This window comes from Leptonychotes weddellii, chromosome 5, assembly GCF_054177405.1.
Source record: "Leptonychotes weddellii isolate Sample4059 chromosome 5, ASM5417740v2, whole genome shotgun sequence".
In the NCBI taxonomy this organism is placed as follows: domain Eukaryota; kingdom Metazoa; phylum Chordata; class Mammalia; order Carnivora; family Phocidae; genus Leptonychotes; species Leptonychotes weddellii.
In genome coordinates, this window is record NC_138373.1 from 61,424,234 (window position 1) to 61,441,678 (window position 17,445).

At 37.6% G+C, this 17,445-nt stretch overlaps 1 protein-coding gene across 4 annotated transcripts in view; it reads left to right on the forward strand.

The window, feature by feature from the left end:
- Window positions 1-17,445, forward strand: part of LOC115941208 (tubulin beta chain-like) — a 36,859-nt gene that overhangs the window by 9,067 nt on the left and 10,347 nt on the right. For all 4 annotated transcript variants that reach the window (XR_014145526.1, XR_014145525.1, XR_014145524.1 and 1 more), the window contains one exon: window positions 13,777-14,046. Coding sequence is in view for 1 of the 4 variants with exons in the window: in XM_081820831.1 (XP_081676957.1) it covers window positions 13,905-14,046 (142 nt within the window). In the remaining 3 variants the exon portion in view is untranslated. The remainder of the gene's footprint in view (window positions 1-13,776; window positions 14,047-17,445) is intronic.

A 17,445-nucleotide genomic window follows, 5' to 3' on the forward strand; every position in this document is an offset into this window, starting at 1 on the left:
CTCCCCGCTGAGCAGGGAGCCCGATGCGGGACTCGATCCAGAGACTCCAGGATCATGACCTGAGCCGAAGGCAGTCGCTTAACCAACTGAGCCACCCAGGCGCCCCACGTAGAACTTTCTTACTGGTCTTTTTTTCTGTTTGATTAATTCATACCATTTCACGTGTGTGTGTTTATATGTACGCACAGGATGAAAGAGGAGAGATTCTTGTATATCTAAATATCTATTAAATCCTACTTGGGTTGGGGAAAATATATAAAAGAAAGTAAAAGTTCTTCAATAGCTTAAGAAATTGGGGGCAAAAAAGAGATCCTCTCTCTTGATTTGACAGTGTGTCTCCCCTCTCCATCTAAGTGTGTGGCTTCACAGGCACCGCTTATGATTACATGTTTGAATTCTTGATCATTTGAAAGTATCTGCTAATATGATTCACCTTAGCTTCCCGCAAATAAATCAACTTGCTGTCTGTTTTCCCCATCTTTGAGGAAGAGGATTCTCTGATGTATTGATGTTCAATTTCCTTATCGCAATCCACATTAATGCCACAGAGAGTTCACACATTCACTTATCTCTGAAAAGAGGGGCATATACTCATGAATCACAAAGATTCCAGAACCCTCTTCCTTAGTGTAACAAATTTGTTTCTTCTGATATTAATCAAACACTTGAAACCAGATTGCAGGCTCTCTGTCCAACTGGTTCCACTTCATTTCGGTGACCTTTGTCCTGTGTTTGCAGCTCTGCCCCAGCTGATAGAGGATGGTGTTGCATTGCAAGTGTACGTTTAAAAAGATGCTTCGGTTTGATTAAAACCTGCTCTTTGATGCTTATTTCTTAAGCTTTTAGACATATAATATTTTATGTTTACATAAACTCACATTCTTTTGTCAGAAAACTTTACATACATATTTTAGCCTATTTGAAGTAATTATTTTTTTTTAAGTAGGCTCTACACCCAACGTGGGGCAGGTACTCACAACCCTGAGATCCAGAGTTGCATGCTCTACCGACTGAGCCAGCCAGGCACCCCTGAAATAATTATTTTTACTGTGAACAGAAATTTAACTCTCAGAATAAAGAGGGAGCTGGAAACAGTTCCTGTTAAAGATGATCAGGAAATAAAATTGAGTTTTTTGCTCAGTGGTGCTTAGTAAGTTTCTACCCACTGATGAGGGGAGGGAGGCAGTAGACAGATGTCTTGAGGGAACTCAGGACTAGCATGCATTAGCAGCGTCACCCTATAACAAGTGTCATCATCTTGGATGAGACCTCTCAGAGCCTCAGTTTCTTCTGTCAAACAAGAGAGTTAGCTCTGATGATTCTACAGTCTTTAATTCTCTTTATTGACCTCAGGATATTTGACAAAGGAGATCATTTTTGAGTCTTGACTTATGTTTAAAAATAGCATTTACTACAATGTAATAATACTTAATGTTAGTCCTTTCAACCTCAAAGATTTTTCTCTTATAATGTAATCTTTAAAATATCCGTTGGATAAGAGGAGGAACTATGATTACCTGCATATTTCAGATTGGGAATTGAGGGAGTTTCGAGTCCCTATCAGCATTAGAGAGAGCCCCGTTACTGCCTGTAGGAGGAAGGTTCTCTGAGCCTGGGTCTGGATAGTCACCTGTGCAGAGAATAGTTCAGCATCACTTCAGAGCCAGGACTCCACATTTATGCCCCTTTCTGTATTTGCTCCAATTGTATCCATATAAGAAAAATTATACATGGAAAAACTATACATACATCTAGCTCTCAGGAAGTGGCTAGAGAATCAAGGATGAGACTCCACGTTAAATTAAATTAAATTAAATTATATCTAATTAAATCAGTTTAAAAGATGACCCTGGGGGCGCCTGGGTGGCTCAGTCGTTAAGCGTCTGCCTTCAGCTCAGGTCATGATCCCAGGGTCCTGGGATCGAGCCCCGCATCGGCTCCCTGCTCCGCGGGAAGCCTGCTTCTCCTTCTCCAACTCCCCCTGCTTGTGTTCCCTCTCTTGCTGTCTCTCTCTCTGTCAAATAAATAAATAAAAATCTTTAAAAAAAAAAGATGACCCTGGAATGGCAACATTTGTGGAACCACCATGGCCCCACAGTGACTCATACTGATGTGTATTTCTGGTGTTATATAATACAGAATATGACATTGAAAAGTGGTCAAAACTTAGTAGAATGCAGTTTTCAAGTTGAGCCCTGGGTTAAGTAAAGGAACAGAGCCGTTTCCCCACGGCAACATGATCTTTTATTTCATTTGTACAGCAGAGGGAAATATACCACTGATCTTTCCTGCCCTTCCTGGTTTCCCCTCACGTTGCTGTTCCAGTGCCGCCTCTGACAAGACTTGAAAGGGGAGGAATTCACAGCGTGGCATACAGAAGGCCTTTCTCTGGACGGGGCTTGTTAGTTCTCTTTGTAAATGGGGATTACAAAGACCCCAAGAGATGAACAGACAAAGGGCATAAGTAAACAATTCATAAAAGAGGAAATTCAACTGTTTAACAAACAGTGGGACTAGGTTCCATCTCACTAGTAATCAAGGATATGCAAATTAAAGCACTAGTAAGAGGCCATTTAGCAAACTGTTCAATTGCTTGTTTTTTATGAGACTACTCAGCACTGGCATCAACATGAAAGCTGCATTTTGCACATTGCTATTAGCAGTGTAAACCGACTTAGCTCTATTAAAAAGAAAATTGGCAGCGATCGAAATCAAAATTAAAGCATTAAAATATTTTATGCTTGTGAACTAGTGATTTCACTCTTGGGAAGCCATTCTAAGAAAGTCTAAACGTGGACAGTATTTTGTGTACACCAACGTGTTCATCACTGTGCCATTTGTTAAACCAAAAAGGAGAAGCTAAATAAATGTCCAATAATAGGTTAATTAAAGTATGGCTCATCCTTACCAAAATATTATGAAGCAATTGAAATTAGTAAGTGTTTCTAATCACATAGGAAAGTACATATTTTACCATGCAATGTAAGAAATCAGTTCATAAAAAGCATGAAACAATCATGAAAACAAACAAATGTGTTCAAAAGATAAAAGGAAACTTATTTCTAGACAAAAACTATGGAAGAGAATACACTAAAATGTTAATAGCAGTTGTCTTCAGATTGGTAACTCTTTTCTGCATTTCAATATTTTTCTATTGATCACTTAATAATGAAGACAAAACGTATTTAAAAAAGGATAAAAGCTTAATATTTTTTATTATAGCTCCCTTTATAAAAACATTGTCTAAACGAAAAACTGAATTCCCTGGATTACATCTCTTCTCACTGTTGTCTTTTTCTTTTCCCTTGTACTTTACCTACATTAGATAATTGATCTATTTACCAAAACAACAAGAAAAAAATGTTCCTAGCAGTTTCCTTAGAAGTTTTGTATGATTATGCTCTAATAAACAGCTTCATTTAGATTCTTTCCAGTTTCTTTTGAACTCTATTTAAAATTCTAACCTTTATCTCGTAAGCTGGAGCTTCTTTTTAAAATTTGGGTGACCGTATTATTTTTCAAAACGGAAGAAAGGAAAATGGTAAAAACAATGATAAAAGTTAGTACTATTTAGTCTTCAAAAAGAACAGCCTGGCTTTTATCACAGGAATAGTGAGTACTTAGAAAAAAAAAATACACAGAGGTGAAAATGACAGATACCCAGTGACGGAAAATCCTTTCCCATGTAACCTGCCAAGGTATAGAGCTGTACAGGAATTTTGCACTAGAGCACACTGGGGATTATTTGCATGAGATAGTGTAGCATTAGGTTGGATTTTTATGATACCACCTAAAATCAAAAACAAATAGGTATGCTCCATTAAACAGATTTTGAAAGACCAGTGAATAAATGTCAGCAACTGGTTGCCTGGTGGCTCAGTCAGTTGAGCGTCTCCCTTCCGCTCAGGTCATGATCTCGGGGTCCTGGGATCAAGCCTCACATCGGGCTTCCTGCTCAGCGGGGAGCCTGCTTCTCCCTCTCCCTCTGCCACTCCCCCTGCTTGTGCTCTCTCTCTCTCCCTGTCAAATGGATAAATAAAATCTTTAAAAAAAAAAGAAAGAAACACTGAAATGTTAAAAAAAAAAAAAAAGAAAGAAAGAAATGTCAGCAGGATTCCTCTTCCTCTTCAAGTCATGGGGGAAGGGAAGAGAAATGGCCTCCAGGTTTCAAGAGCAGTTCCTAAAGATTCCTTTCTCCCGTCCTCTTCTTAAAATACTCTGAATTTGTGACCTTTTTTTAATGAAGTTAATTTTTTATTTATTTTTTTAAGTAAACTCTATACCCAATGTGGGGCTCAAACTCACAATCCCAAGATCAAGAGTCGCATGCTCTACTGATAGAGCCAGCCAGGCATCCCTGAATTTGTGACTTCTGTTAGGAATATACAGTGTCTTTTTGGTGCTGAATTTGATAAACTCTACCAACAACTTCTCCACTCTACTAGCTTGTCTTTCCTATATGATTCTGAAAACAAACAAAAATGTAACAATGGTACAGCTCATTGTATTCTTAAATTTTACACTAATAAAGATGAAATGATGTGATTCCTTTTATGATGGCTGTTGTTAGCCTTTAGCATGCCAGATTTAGCAACCCATTATTTATCCTCTTCTCCTGGGACTCGTCATTTTTCCTGCATTACCACATGGCAAGCTCATAGCCTTTAATGCTCACGCCCTTGTGTACATTCCATTCGTCCTGCTCACCCATTATGGATTATTGCCATCTGGTGGAAAAACAGGGTGGACAACCAGATGGTAGTTTTGAAATATCCGGAAGTAAAGTGAAGTCGTGTTCATCGGGGAAAATATGCATTTGTTTCTCTCATGCATATTCTGGGGTTCTAAAACAGCAAGCATTTTCCTATTCCATTTCACTTGGGGGGAGTATACAATAAGTTCAGCTGCTGAATACATGAACGATCTGACTTTCTATAACAATCAGACAAGAATAGTGCTTGTGAAAAAGTTGGGCCACATTTTTAACCCTAGTACTATAAAACAAAAATGACAAAACAAAACTAACATGTCTCAATTGCCTTTCCCTTTGCCAGGGAGGAATGCAGTATTAGATATTTTCTACTTCTAAGTTCTGTAATAGCACACTTGAGTCATTAAGCAATTTTCAAGTATATTAGTTCTTAAAATGAGATTTATTCATATTCAAAATTTAGCATAGTCTTCAAAGTGACAGGATGAATATAATTCTAAAATAATGAGGAGTTTCTCTTTCCCAAATTGTCATAAAATTTACTAACACTATCACAATTTTTAAAAAATCTAAATTAAACAAGAAAGCAGGCCTGAGCTCCTCAAAAATGTCAACATTATAAAAAGATAGCAGGGGGGATTGTTTCAGATAAAAAGAGATTAATGACACACAATTACCAAATGCAGTGAGTAATTCTTGATTGGATTGTTATTCTGGAAAGAGAAAAGGATAATTAAAGAAATTTGAATATGGGCTATGTATTAGCTAATATTCTTGTATCACTATTAAATTTCTTAGGTAGAATAATGCTATTGTGGTTATGTAAGAGAATATCCTTTCCTTGGAAGATGAAGGATAAATATTTAGGTGTGAAACTTACTTTCAATCGATTGAAAAATATATAGAGATAAAGCATACATAGTAAAATATTAATTTGTCAATCTAGATGAAGAGCTATGGATTTTCATTGTTCAATTTTTTCAAATTCTCCAAAGCCTTCACATTTTTCAAAATCAAAAATTGGGAGAGAAAAAAAACCCAAACTGAGGAGAATAGTCTTTTAAAAAATCTTAAAGGGGGGGAATGCTTCTTTGTAGCACATAATACAAAATGTCACTGATACACAGTGGATATTTGACTGAGTGTTTTACTCTCATTATTCGGCCTGTTTCTCTTATTACTAGATCTCAGACTATAAGTAAAGTCATTTAATAGAACCAAAACCATCAAGTGGTTATTTCTTCCAACTTTAATGGAACAGGAATTGGATTTACCATCTTTCCTTAAATAAGAAATTGGACAAAGCATATGAGACATTGGTTCACTGACATTGGATAACAGAAAGCTGAGGACAGTGTTCCCCCTAGGAAAAGGAAAACAAATGAGGTGAGCACTACCATTGTCCCAGCTTACTGTCTATAGTTTCCAGACTATAGCTCAAAGATGGGGAAACCCAAGCAGAGCCTAAGTTGAGGAAACAGAGTTGGAAATGACAGAATTGAGGTGAAGGTGGTTAGAATTTGCATGGTGGAATACTGGAGAGGAAAGAACTGTATAGAAAGGGAGCCACAGGGAACTGCAGAGCATTCCCCTCAGGTCTCCAGTTGAGTTTTGATCAGTACATACCTGTGAGGAAACTACCTGAGGCTAGCGAAAGGACCACCAGAAGGGAAGAGGCAGAATGATCCTCAGAGATCAAACAGGGCTGGGAATGGTTATTGTTCCCACCAGCCAGAAGGAAAACCTCATGATTATTAGACATTAAATAGAATGAAAACCTCATAATTATTAGACATTAAATAGAATGAAAACCTCATAATTATTAGACATTAAATAGACATTATTAGACATTAATTCAGGAAAAGGGCCAAATTAGCTTTAGAGTAAAGGCTGTTTTCGTTCTACCTCCCAAAGTGTAAAAGTAAGCCTTGACAGAATCAGTTTTCAAGTTACTTGATTGCATCCCAGGGCAAAGCTCACAAGATATTTATAGGAATTAAAAAAAAAAAAAAAATCCAGCACCTAACGATGTAAAATTCACAGTCTGGTATATAAACAAAATTATAGAATAAAAAGAAACAGGGAAATACAAGCCATAGTAAGAGGAAAAATCAATCAATAGAAGCAGACCCACCTATGGAACATATGATAAAATTGGGAGACAAGGACATTAAGACAGTTATTATAGGGGCACCTGGGTATCTCAGTTGGTTAAGTGTCTGACTCTTGATCTTAGCTCAGGTCTTGATATCAGGGTCGTGAGTTCAGGCCCTATTTTTTTAAAAATATGTTTAGGGCGCCTGGGTGGCTCAGTTGGTTAAGCGACTGCCTTCGGCTCAGGTCATGATCCTGGAGTCCCAGGATCGAGTCCCGCGTCGGGCTCCCTGCTCAGCGGGGAGTCTGCTTCTCCCTCTGACCCTCCTCCCTCTCATGCTCTCTGTCTCTCATTCTCTCTCTCGCAAATAAATAAAATCTTAAAAAAAAAAAAAAGCAGCTTGGATTATTAAAAAAAAATATATATATGTTTAAAAACACAGTTATTGGGGTGCCTGGGTGGCTCAGGTGTTAAGCGTCTGCCTTCAGCTCAGGTCATGATCCCAGGGTCCTGGGATCGAGCCCTGCATCGGGCTCCCTGCTCCGCGGGAAGCCTGCTTCCCTCCTCCAACTCCCCCTGCTTGTGTTCCTGCTCTCGCTGTGTCTCTCTCTGTCAAATAAATAAATAAAATCTTTAAAAAAATTTAAAAAGCACAGTTATTATAAATATTCTCCATGTGTTAAAGAAGCATGGCGAAAAGCTATATAGAAGATATAACCCACATAAACTTCTAAATGCGGAAAATAAAAAAATTTAAAAAGAATGGGATTAGCAGCAGATCAGATACCACAGAAGAAAAGATTAGTGAATTTAAAGACAAAGCAGCAAAACCGATCCAAGATGAAAAACAGAGAGAAGAAAGATTGGATATGAAAATGAACATAGTTCAGTGAGCTATGGGACAACATCAAGCAACCTAATATATGTGTGATTAGAGTCCCAGAGGGAGAGAATGTGGAATGGGTGAGTGGAAGTAGAAAGACTATTTAAAGAATAATGACCAAAAATTTTCCATATTTGATGAAAAGTATACACCCACAAGATCCATGTAGCTCAATGAGCCCCAAGAACAAGAAACTTGATGCAATTTATAAGACTTTGTAACCAAATTGCTTAAAACTGTTAATAAAGAGAAAAAAAATCTTAAAAGCAAAGAGAAATGACATTTAGTACAAAAGCATCTCATTGAAAATAATGCAAACCAGAAAATAGTAAAGTGATATCCTTAAAGTAATGAAATTAAAGAACAGCCAACCTAGAATACTTTACTTGGTAAGAATATCTTTCACAATTAAGGTAAAATAAAGGCAGTTGGAGACATATAAATGTTGAAAGAATTCATCACCCTTTGACCAACACATCAATATAGGTGAAAGTCCTTCAGGCAGAGGGAAGTGAAACCAGATAGAAATCTGGATGTTAAAGGAATGAAGAGCACAGGCAATGGTAAATATGGGAGTAACTATTTTTTACTCTTTAAAGAAAACATAGTACTAATAAATTTTGGTGTTTATTACATATTTACATGTACAGTGAATAACTGCAATAGTGGAAAGACTGAGAAGAAAGAAATGTAGGTAAATTGTAAGTTTCTTTACTTTATGTGAAATTCTATTTGGCAGTAGATTATGATAACTGAAAGATGTAAATTGTAACCCCTAGTAGAAAACACTAAACATATTTTAGATCTGTTATATATTTTCTAATTTTCCGTGTGATTTCTTCTTTGACCCATTGGTTGTTTAAGAGTGTGTTGGGTACCTGGGTGGCTTAGTTGGTTAAGTATCCGACTGTTGATTTCAGCTCAGGTCATGATCTCAGGGTCATGTGAGATTGGGCCCTGCATTGGGCTCCATGCTGGGTGTGGAGCCTGCTTAAGATTCTCTCTCCCTCTGCCCCTCCCCCCTGCTCACACACTCCCTCACTTTCTCTCTAAAAAAAAAAAATACTGTATTGTTAAATTTCCAAATCTTTGTAAATTTTCCCATTTTCCTTGGGCTATTGATTTCTACTTTTATTCTCTTGTATTCAGAAAACATACTTTGTACAATTTCAGTCTTCTTAAATTTTTTAAGACTTCTTTTGTGTCCTAACACGTAGTCTGTTCTGGAGAATATTCCATGTGCACTTGAGAAGGTGTATTCTGTTGTTGTTGGATGGATTGTGTATATCCAGTATATAACTGTTCGTTGCACTTGGTTTATAGTGTCATTCAAGTCCTCTGTTTTGCTATTTCTCTTCTGCCTGGCTTTTGCATCCATTATTAAAAGTGAGATATTGGAAACTCCTACTATTTTTGTGTTGCTGTCTGTTACTCCTTTCAATTCTGTCAATGTTTGCTTCTTATATTTAAGAGCTCTGATGTTAGGTGGAGATATATATATATATATATATATATATATATATATATATATATATATATAATTGTTATATCTTGGGGCACCAGGGTGGCTCAGTCAGTTAGGCATCTGCCTTCTGCTCAGGTCACGATTCCAGAGTCCTGGGATTGAGCCCCATGTCAGGATCCCTGCTCCATGGGGAGCCTGCTTCTCCCTATTCCCCTCCTCCTCTCTGTCAAATAAATATTTATTACAGAGAGAGAGAGAGAGCATGAGCAGGGGGGGCAGCAGGCAGAGGGCGAGGGAGAAGCAGATCCCCCACCGCATGGAATATCTTTTTTCCACTCTTTCACTTTCAGCCTATGTGTCCTTAGATCTAAAGTGAGTCTCTTATAGACAGTGTGTAATTTTTTATCCATTCTGCCAATATATGTCATTTGATTGGGGTTCAATTCTTTCACATTTAAATAGTTACTGATAGGCAAAGACTTCATATTGCCATTTTGTCAATTGTTTTCTTTATGTCTGAAGCTATCCCTCTTTTACTGCCTTCCTTTGTGTTTCATTGATTTTTTTGCGGTGACATGCTTTGTCATTTTTTTTTATTTGTTTGCAAGGGGGTTAGGTTTTTATGTTTTTTCTTAGGTTATGCTTTTATTTTTTTTTAAACTTTATTTTTTAGAGCATTTTTAGGTTCATAGCAAAATGGAGTGGAAAGTACAGAGCATTCCCATATACTCCTGTCCCCACACAGGCTAACTGCCTCTGCTTTGACATCCTGCACTACCATGATACATTTGTTATGATTGATAAACCTGCATTGATAGATTATCATCCAGAGTCCATAGTTTACATTAGGGTTTATTATTGGTGTTGCACAGTCTGAGTTTTGACAAGTGTATAATGACATGTATCCACCAATATGGTATCATACAGAATAGTTTCACTGCCCTAGATATTCTCTGTTCTCTGTCTATTCATCCCACTCTCCCTACCAGCTCTTCATTACCACCAATCTTTTCACTGACTCCGTGCTTTGGCCTTTTCCAGAATGTCATATACATGGAATCATATAGTTTGTAGCCTTTTAAACTGGCCTCTTACATTTAGTGTTACGTACTTAAGTTTCTTCCGTATCTTTTAAAGGCTTGATAGCTCATTTCTTTTCAGCATTGAATAATATTCCATTGTCTGGATACACCACAGTTTATCTATTCACCTACTGAAGGACAATCTTGGTTGCTTCTAACTTTTGGCAATTATGTATAAAGTTGCTATAAATATCTGTGTGCAGGTTTTTGTGTGGACATAAAATTTCAATACCAAGGAGCATGATTGCTGTATCATATGGTAAGAGTATATTTAGTTTTGTAACAGTGCTGAGCCCGACGCTGGGCTCAATCTCACAACCCTGAGATCATGACCTGAACTGAAATCAAGAGTCAGACGCTTGACTGACTGAGCCATCCAGGCGCCCCTTACTGTTGTTTTAATCGTAATTCCCTAATGAGGTATAATGTTGAACATCTTTTCATATACTTACCTGACATCTGTTTATCTTCTTTGGTGAGGTTTCTATTCAGGTCTTTAGACTATTTTTTAAAATCAAGTTTTTTGTTTCCTATTATTGAGTATTAAGAGTTCTTTGTTTATTTTGGATAATAGTACTTGATCAGATATGCCTTTTGCAAATATCTTTTCCCAGTCTGTCCCTCCTTTTCTCATTCTCTTGACATTGTGTTACAAAGAGCAGAAGTTTTTTAATGCTAGTGAAGTCAATTGTTTCTTTCATGGATTGTGTTTTTGCTGTTGTATTTGAAAAGTCACTGCCATACTAAAGATCATCTAGATTTTCTATGTTACCTTCCAGGAGTTTGATAGTTCTGAATTTGACATTTAGTTCTATGATCCATATTGGATCATAGTTAGTTTCTGTGAAGGGTGTGAGGCCTGTCTAGATTCTTTTATTTGCATGCAGATATCCAGTTTTTCAGCTCCAATTCTTGAAAAGACTGTTTTTTGTCCGTTGCATTACCTTTGCTCCTTAGTCAAAGATTAGTTACCTATATTTATGCGAGTCCATCTCTGGGCTCTCCATTCTGTTCCACCGATCTATTTGTCTATTCTTTCACCAATATTATACCATCTAGATACTACAGCTTCATAGTAAGTCTTGAAGTGTCAGTCCTTTGTTCTTCTCTTTCAATATTGAGGTAGCTATTCATTTTTTTGCTTCTCCTTATAAACTTTATAATCACTTTGTCAATTTTCACAAAGTAATTTTCTGGGACTTTGGTTGGGACTGCATTGAATCTATGGATCAAGTTGGGAAGAACAGACAGCCTGACAACGTTGAGACTTCCGTTATGGATTGAATTATCCCACCCAAATTCATATGTTAAAGTTCTAATTGCCAGTGTAGTAGCGTTAGGAGGTGGGGTTTTGGGGAGGTAATTAGGTTTAGATGAGATCATGAGTTTGGAGCCTCATGATGAGATTGGTGCCCTATAAGAAGAAACAGAGAATCAGACCTTTCTGCATATGAGGATACAGCCAGAAGGCAGCCAAGAAGGCAGCTGGGAAAGCTGCCATCTGCAAGCCAAGAAAATGGCTCTTACCAAGAATCAAATCTGTTGGCACCTTGATGTTGGACTTCACATCTTCCAGAACTGTGAGAAATAAATCTGTTCACTTCTGATGGAGGGGTGCTAGAATCTCCAACAATAATAGTGGATTTATCTGTTTCTCTTTGTGCTTCTATCTGTTTTTGTCTCACTTATTTTGATACTTTATTGGTAGGCATGTACGTGTTAAGGATATTTATGTATGTCTTGTTTAAGTATGGATCTCTTTATCATTATGTAATGGTCTTCTTTATGCCTGATAACTTAGCTTGCTCTGAAGTCTACTCTGTCTGAAATCAATATTGTTACTCCTGCTATCTTTTGATTAGTGTTAGCATAGCATATTTTTCTCCTTACCTTTCCTCCTTTTTTTTTTGTTTCAAGTTTTTATTTAAATTTAGTTAGTTAACATATATGTTAGTTAACATATAGAAACATATTAGTTTCAGGAATAGAATTTAGTGATTCATCACTTACATATAATACCCAGTGCTCATCACAACAAGTGCCCTCTTTAATAACCATCACGCATTTAGTCCATCCACCCGCCCACCTCCCCTCCAGGAACGCTCAGTTTGTTCTCTGTAGTTAAGAATCTGTTTTACGGTTTGCCTCTCTCTCTTTCTCTTTTCTCCTATCTGTGTTGTTTCTTAAATTCCACATATGGGGTGCCTGGGTAGCTCAGTCATTGAGTGTCTGCCTTCAGCTCAGGTCAAGGTCCTGAGGTCCTGGGATCGAGCCCTGCATTGGGCTCCCTGCTCGGCGGGAAGCCTGCTTCTCCCTCTCCCACTCCCCCTGCTTGTGTTCCCTCCCTCGCTGTGTCTCTCTCTGTCAAATAAATAAATAAAATCTTTAAAAAAAAATTCCAGATATGACTGAAATCATATGGTCATCCCTTTCCTTTTAATCTATATGTGTCTTTACATTTAAAGTGGGTTTCTCGGGGCGCCTGGGTGGCTCAGTCGGTTAAGCATCTGCCTTCGGCTCAGGTCATGATCCCAGGGTCCTGGGATCGAGTCCCACATCGGGATCCCTGCTCAGCGGGGAGCCTGCTTCTCCCTCTGCCCCTCTCCCTGCTCGTGCTTTCTCTCTCTCTCAAATAAATAAATAAAATCTTTAAATAAATAAATAAAGTGGGTTTCTTGCAGACAACATATAGTTGGGTCTTGCTTTTTGATCCACTTCAACAATCTTTTTTTTTTTTTAAGATTTATTTATTTATTTGAGAAAGAGAGAGAAAGAAAGCGGGGAGGGGGGGGAGGGAGGGGCAGAGGGAGGGTGAGAGAAAGAGAATCTCAATCAGACTCCCCGCTGAGTGCACAGCCCAACACAGGGCTCAATCTCACAACCTTGACATCATGACCTGAGCTGAAATCAAGAGTCAGACACCTAACCGACTGAGCCACCCAGGCGCCCCCCCACTCCATTGTTAATCTTAAAGAAGCTCCCTTACATGTGACAAATCATTTTTCTCTTGCTAATTTCAGGATTCTCTCTTGTGACTTTTGACAGTTTTAATAATATTTATTAAAAAAATAAAAAGCATAACATATAATACTGCTAACACTGTAGAGGAATCTAACAGAAGACAATCAGTGATCCTTACTTTTTTTTTTCTTCCAAGTCTTTATTAAATTCCAGTTAGTTAACACACAGTGTAATATTAGTTTCAGTTATATAATATAGTGATTCAGCACTTCCATACAGCACCCAGTGCTCATCACAAGTGCACTCCTTTATCCCCATCACCTATTTAACCCATCCCCCTGCCTCCCTACCCTCTGGTAACCATCATTGTCCTCTAGGATTAATAGTCTGTTTCTTGGTTTTCCTTTCTTTCTTCCCCCTCTATGTTCCTTTGTTTTGTTTCTTAAATTCCACATATGAGAGGTATTTGTGTTTCTCTGACTGACTTACGTCGCTTAGCATAATACTTTCTAGCTCTATCCACGTTGTTGCAAATGGTAAGATTTCATTCTTTCTTTTTTATGTGACATCCCATCCCAGGGACTAAAAATGTCTGCCACCTTCATCGGCAACAGCACGGGCATCCAGAAGCTGTTCAAGTGCATCTCAGAGCAGTTCACCGCCATGTTCAGGCACAAGGGCTTCCTGCCTGGTACACGGGCGACAGCATGGACAAGATAGAGTCCACCAAGGCCGAGAGCAGCATGAACGACCTGGTGTCCAAGTACCAGCAGTACCAGGACACCACAGCCAAGGAGGAGGGCGAGTTTGAGGAGGAGGCTGAGGAGGGTGGCCTAGAGCTGTTACCTGGTAAAGCACGTGGAAGCTGTGTGAACTCTTTATTCGCTCACAACCTGCTCTCTGTGTGCACTTGCTCTCCTTCCTGTCCTGACGTCACATGCTATACAGACGCCACCATTAAAGCATTTTCATAGTGAAAGAAAAAAAATTCATCAGTTGATAGACATTTGGGCTCTTTCCATAATTTGGCTATCATTGATTATGCTGCTATAAACATTGGGGTGCATGTATCCCTTTAAGGCAGTATTTTTTTTATCCTTTAGGTAAATACCCAGTAGTGCAATTGCTGGGTTGTAGAGTAGTTCTATTTTTAACTTTTTGAGGAAACTCCGTACTGTTTTCCAGAGTGGCTGCACCAGCTTGCATTCCCCCCCACAACAGTGTAGGAGGGTTCCCCTTTCTCCGCATCCCCGCCAACATCTGTCGTTTCCTGACTTGTTAATTTCAGCCGTTCTGACAGATGTGAGATGATATCTCATTGTGGTTTCGATTTGTGTTTCCCTGATGATGAGTGATGTTGAGCATCTTTTCATGTGTCCGTTGGCCGTCTGTATGTCTTCTTTGGAAAAATGTCTACTCATGTCTTCTGCCCATTTTTTAATTGCATTATTTGATTTTTGGGTGTTGAGCTTTATAAGTTCTTTATATATTTTGGATACTAACCCTTTATCAAATATGTCATTTGCAGATATCTTCCCCCATTCTGTAGGTTGCCTTTTAGTTTTGTTGATTGTTTCCTTTCTGTAGAGAAGCTTTTTATTTTGATGAAGTCCCAATAGTTGCTTTTTTTTTTTTTCGCTTTTGTTTCCCTTGCCTCAGGAGACATCTCTAATAAGAAGTTGGTATGGTCAATGTCAAAGAGGTTACTGATGTTTTCTCCTCTAGGATTTTAATGGTTTCAAGTCTCACATTTAGGTGTTTCATCCATTTTCATTTTATTTTATTTTTGTGTATGTTGTAAGAAAGTGGTCCAGTTTCATTCTTTTGTATGTTGTTGTCCAGTTTTATCCATACCACTTATTGAAAAGACTGTCTTTTTCCCATGGGATATTCTTTCCTACTTTGTCAATTAGTTGACCATATAGTTGTGGTTACATTTCTGGATTTTCTATTCTGTTCTATTGATCTATGTGTCTGTTTTTGTGCCAGTACCATACTCTCATGATCACTACAGCTTTATAATATAACTTGAAGTCCAGCATTGTGATTCCTCCAGCTTTGCTTTTCTTTTTCAAGATTGCTTTGGATATTTGGGGTCTTTTGTGGTTAAATATAAATTTTAGGATTTTTTGTTGTAGCTCTGTGAAAAATACTGTTGGCATTAAATGTGTAGACTGCTTTGGGTGGTATGGACATGTTAACAATATTTGTTCTTCCAATCCATGAGCATGGAATGTTTTTCCATTTCTTTGTGTCATCTTCAATTTCTTTCATCAGGGTTTTATAGTTTTTGGAGTACAGATCTTTCATCTCTTTGGTTGGGTTTATTCCTTATCTTACGGTTTTTGGTGTAATCATAAATGGGATTGATTCCTTGTTTTCTCTCTCTGCTCCTTCATTTTTGGTGTATGGGACTGCAACAGACTTCCGTACATTGATTTTGTATCCTGTGACTTTACTGAATTCATGTATCAGTTCTAGTAATTTTTTGGTGGAGTCTTTTGGGTTTTCTACATAGAGTATCATGTCATCCGCGAAAGTGAAAGTTTGACTTCTTCCTTGCCAGTTTGGATGCCTTTTATTTCTTTGTGTTGTCTGATTGCTGTGGCTAGGACTTCCAGTACTATGTAGAATTAAAGTGAGAATGTACATCCTTGTCTTGGTTCCTGACTGTAGAGGAAAAGCTCTCAGTTTTTCCCCATTAAGGATGATGTTAGATGTGGGTTTTTCATATATGACCTTTATTATGTTGAGGTATGTTCCCTCTAACCCTACTTTGTTGAAGGTTTTTATCATGGATTGATGTTGTACTTTGTCAAATGCTTTTTCTGCATTTATTGAAAGGATCATGTGTTTCTTATCCTTTCTTTTATTAATGTGGTGTTATAGGTGGATTGTTTTGGGAATATTGAACCACCCTTGCAGCCCAGGAATAAATCCCATTTGATTGTGGTGAATGATTCTTTTAATGTACTATTGGATTTAATTTTCTAGTATTTTATTGAGAATTTTTGCATCTATTTTCATCGGGGATAATGGCCTGTAGTTCTCTTTTTTAGTGGAGTCTTTATCTGGTTTTGGTATCAAGGTAATGCAGGCTCATAGAATGAATTTGGACGTTTTCCTTCCTCTTTTATTTTCTGGAATAGTTTGAGAAGAATAGGTATTAACTCTTCTTTAAATATTTGGCAGAATTCCCCTGTGAAGCCATCTGGCCTTGGACTTCTGTTTGTTGGGAGATTTTTGATTACTAATTCAATTTCTTTGCTGATTATCAATCTGTTCAAGTTTTCTATTTCTTCCTGTTTCAGTTTTGGTAGTTCATATGTTTCTAGGAATTTATCCATTTCTTCCAGGTTGTCCAATTTATTGGTATATAATTTTTCTTAATATTCTCTCACAATCATTTGTATTTCTGTGGTGTTGGCTGTTATTTCTCCTCTCTCATTTGTGGTTTTATTTATTTGGATCCTTTCTCTTTTCTTTTTGATAAGTCTGGCTATGGGCTTATCAATTTTATTATTTTTTTCAAAGAACCAGCTCCTGATTTCATTGATCTGTTCTACTGGGATTTTGTTGTTGTTGTTGTTGTTGTTGTTTCTATAACATTTATTTCTGCTCTAATCTTTATTATTTCCCTTCTTCTGCTGGCTTTAGGCTTTGTTTGTTGTTCTTTTTCTAACTCATTTAGGTGTAAGGTTAGGTTGTTTATTTGAGATTTTTCTTGCTTCTTGAAGTAGGCCTGTATTGCTATATACTCCCTCTTAGGACCACTTTTGTTGCATCCCAAAGGTTTTGTACCATTGTGATTTCATTTTCATTTGTTTCCATGTATTTTTTTAAATTTCTTCTTTGATTTCCTGGTTGACCCATTCATTGTTTAGTAGCACATTGTTTAATCTCCATGTATTTGTGGTCTTTCCAAATTTTTTCTTGTGGTTGACTTCAAGTTCCATTGCATTGTTGTCAGAAAATACGCATGGTATGATCTCAGTCTTTTTGTACTTGTTGAGGCCTGATTTGTGACCTAGTATGTAATCTGTTCTGGAGAATGTTCCCTGTGGACTTAAAAAGAATGTGTGTGCTGCTGCTTTAGGATGGAATGTTCTGAATATATCTGTTAAGTTCATCTGGTCCAGTGTGTCATGCAATGTCATGCATTATTTCCTTGTTGATTTTCTGCTTAAATGATTTGTCCATTAATGTAAGTGGGGTGTTAAAGTCCCCTACTATTATTGTATTATTATC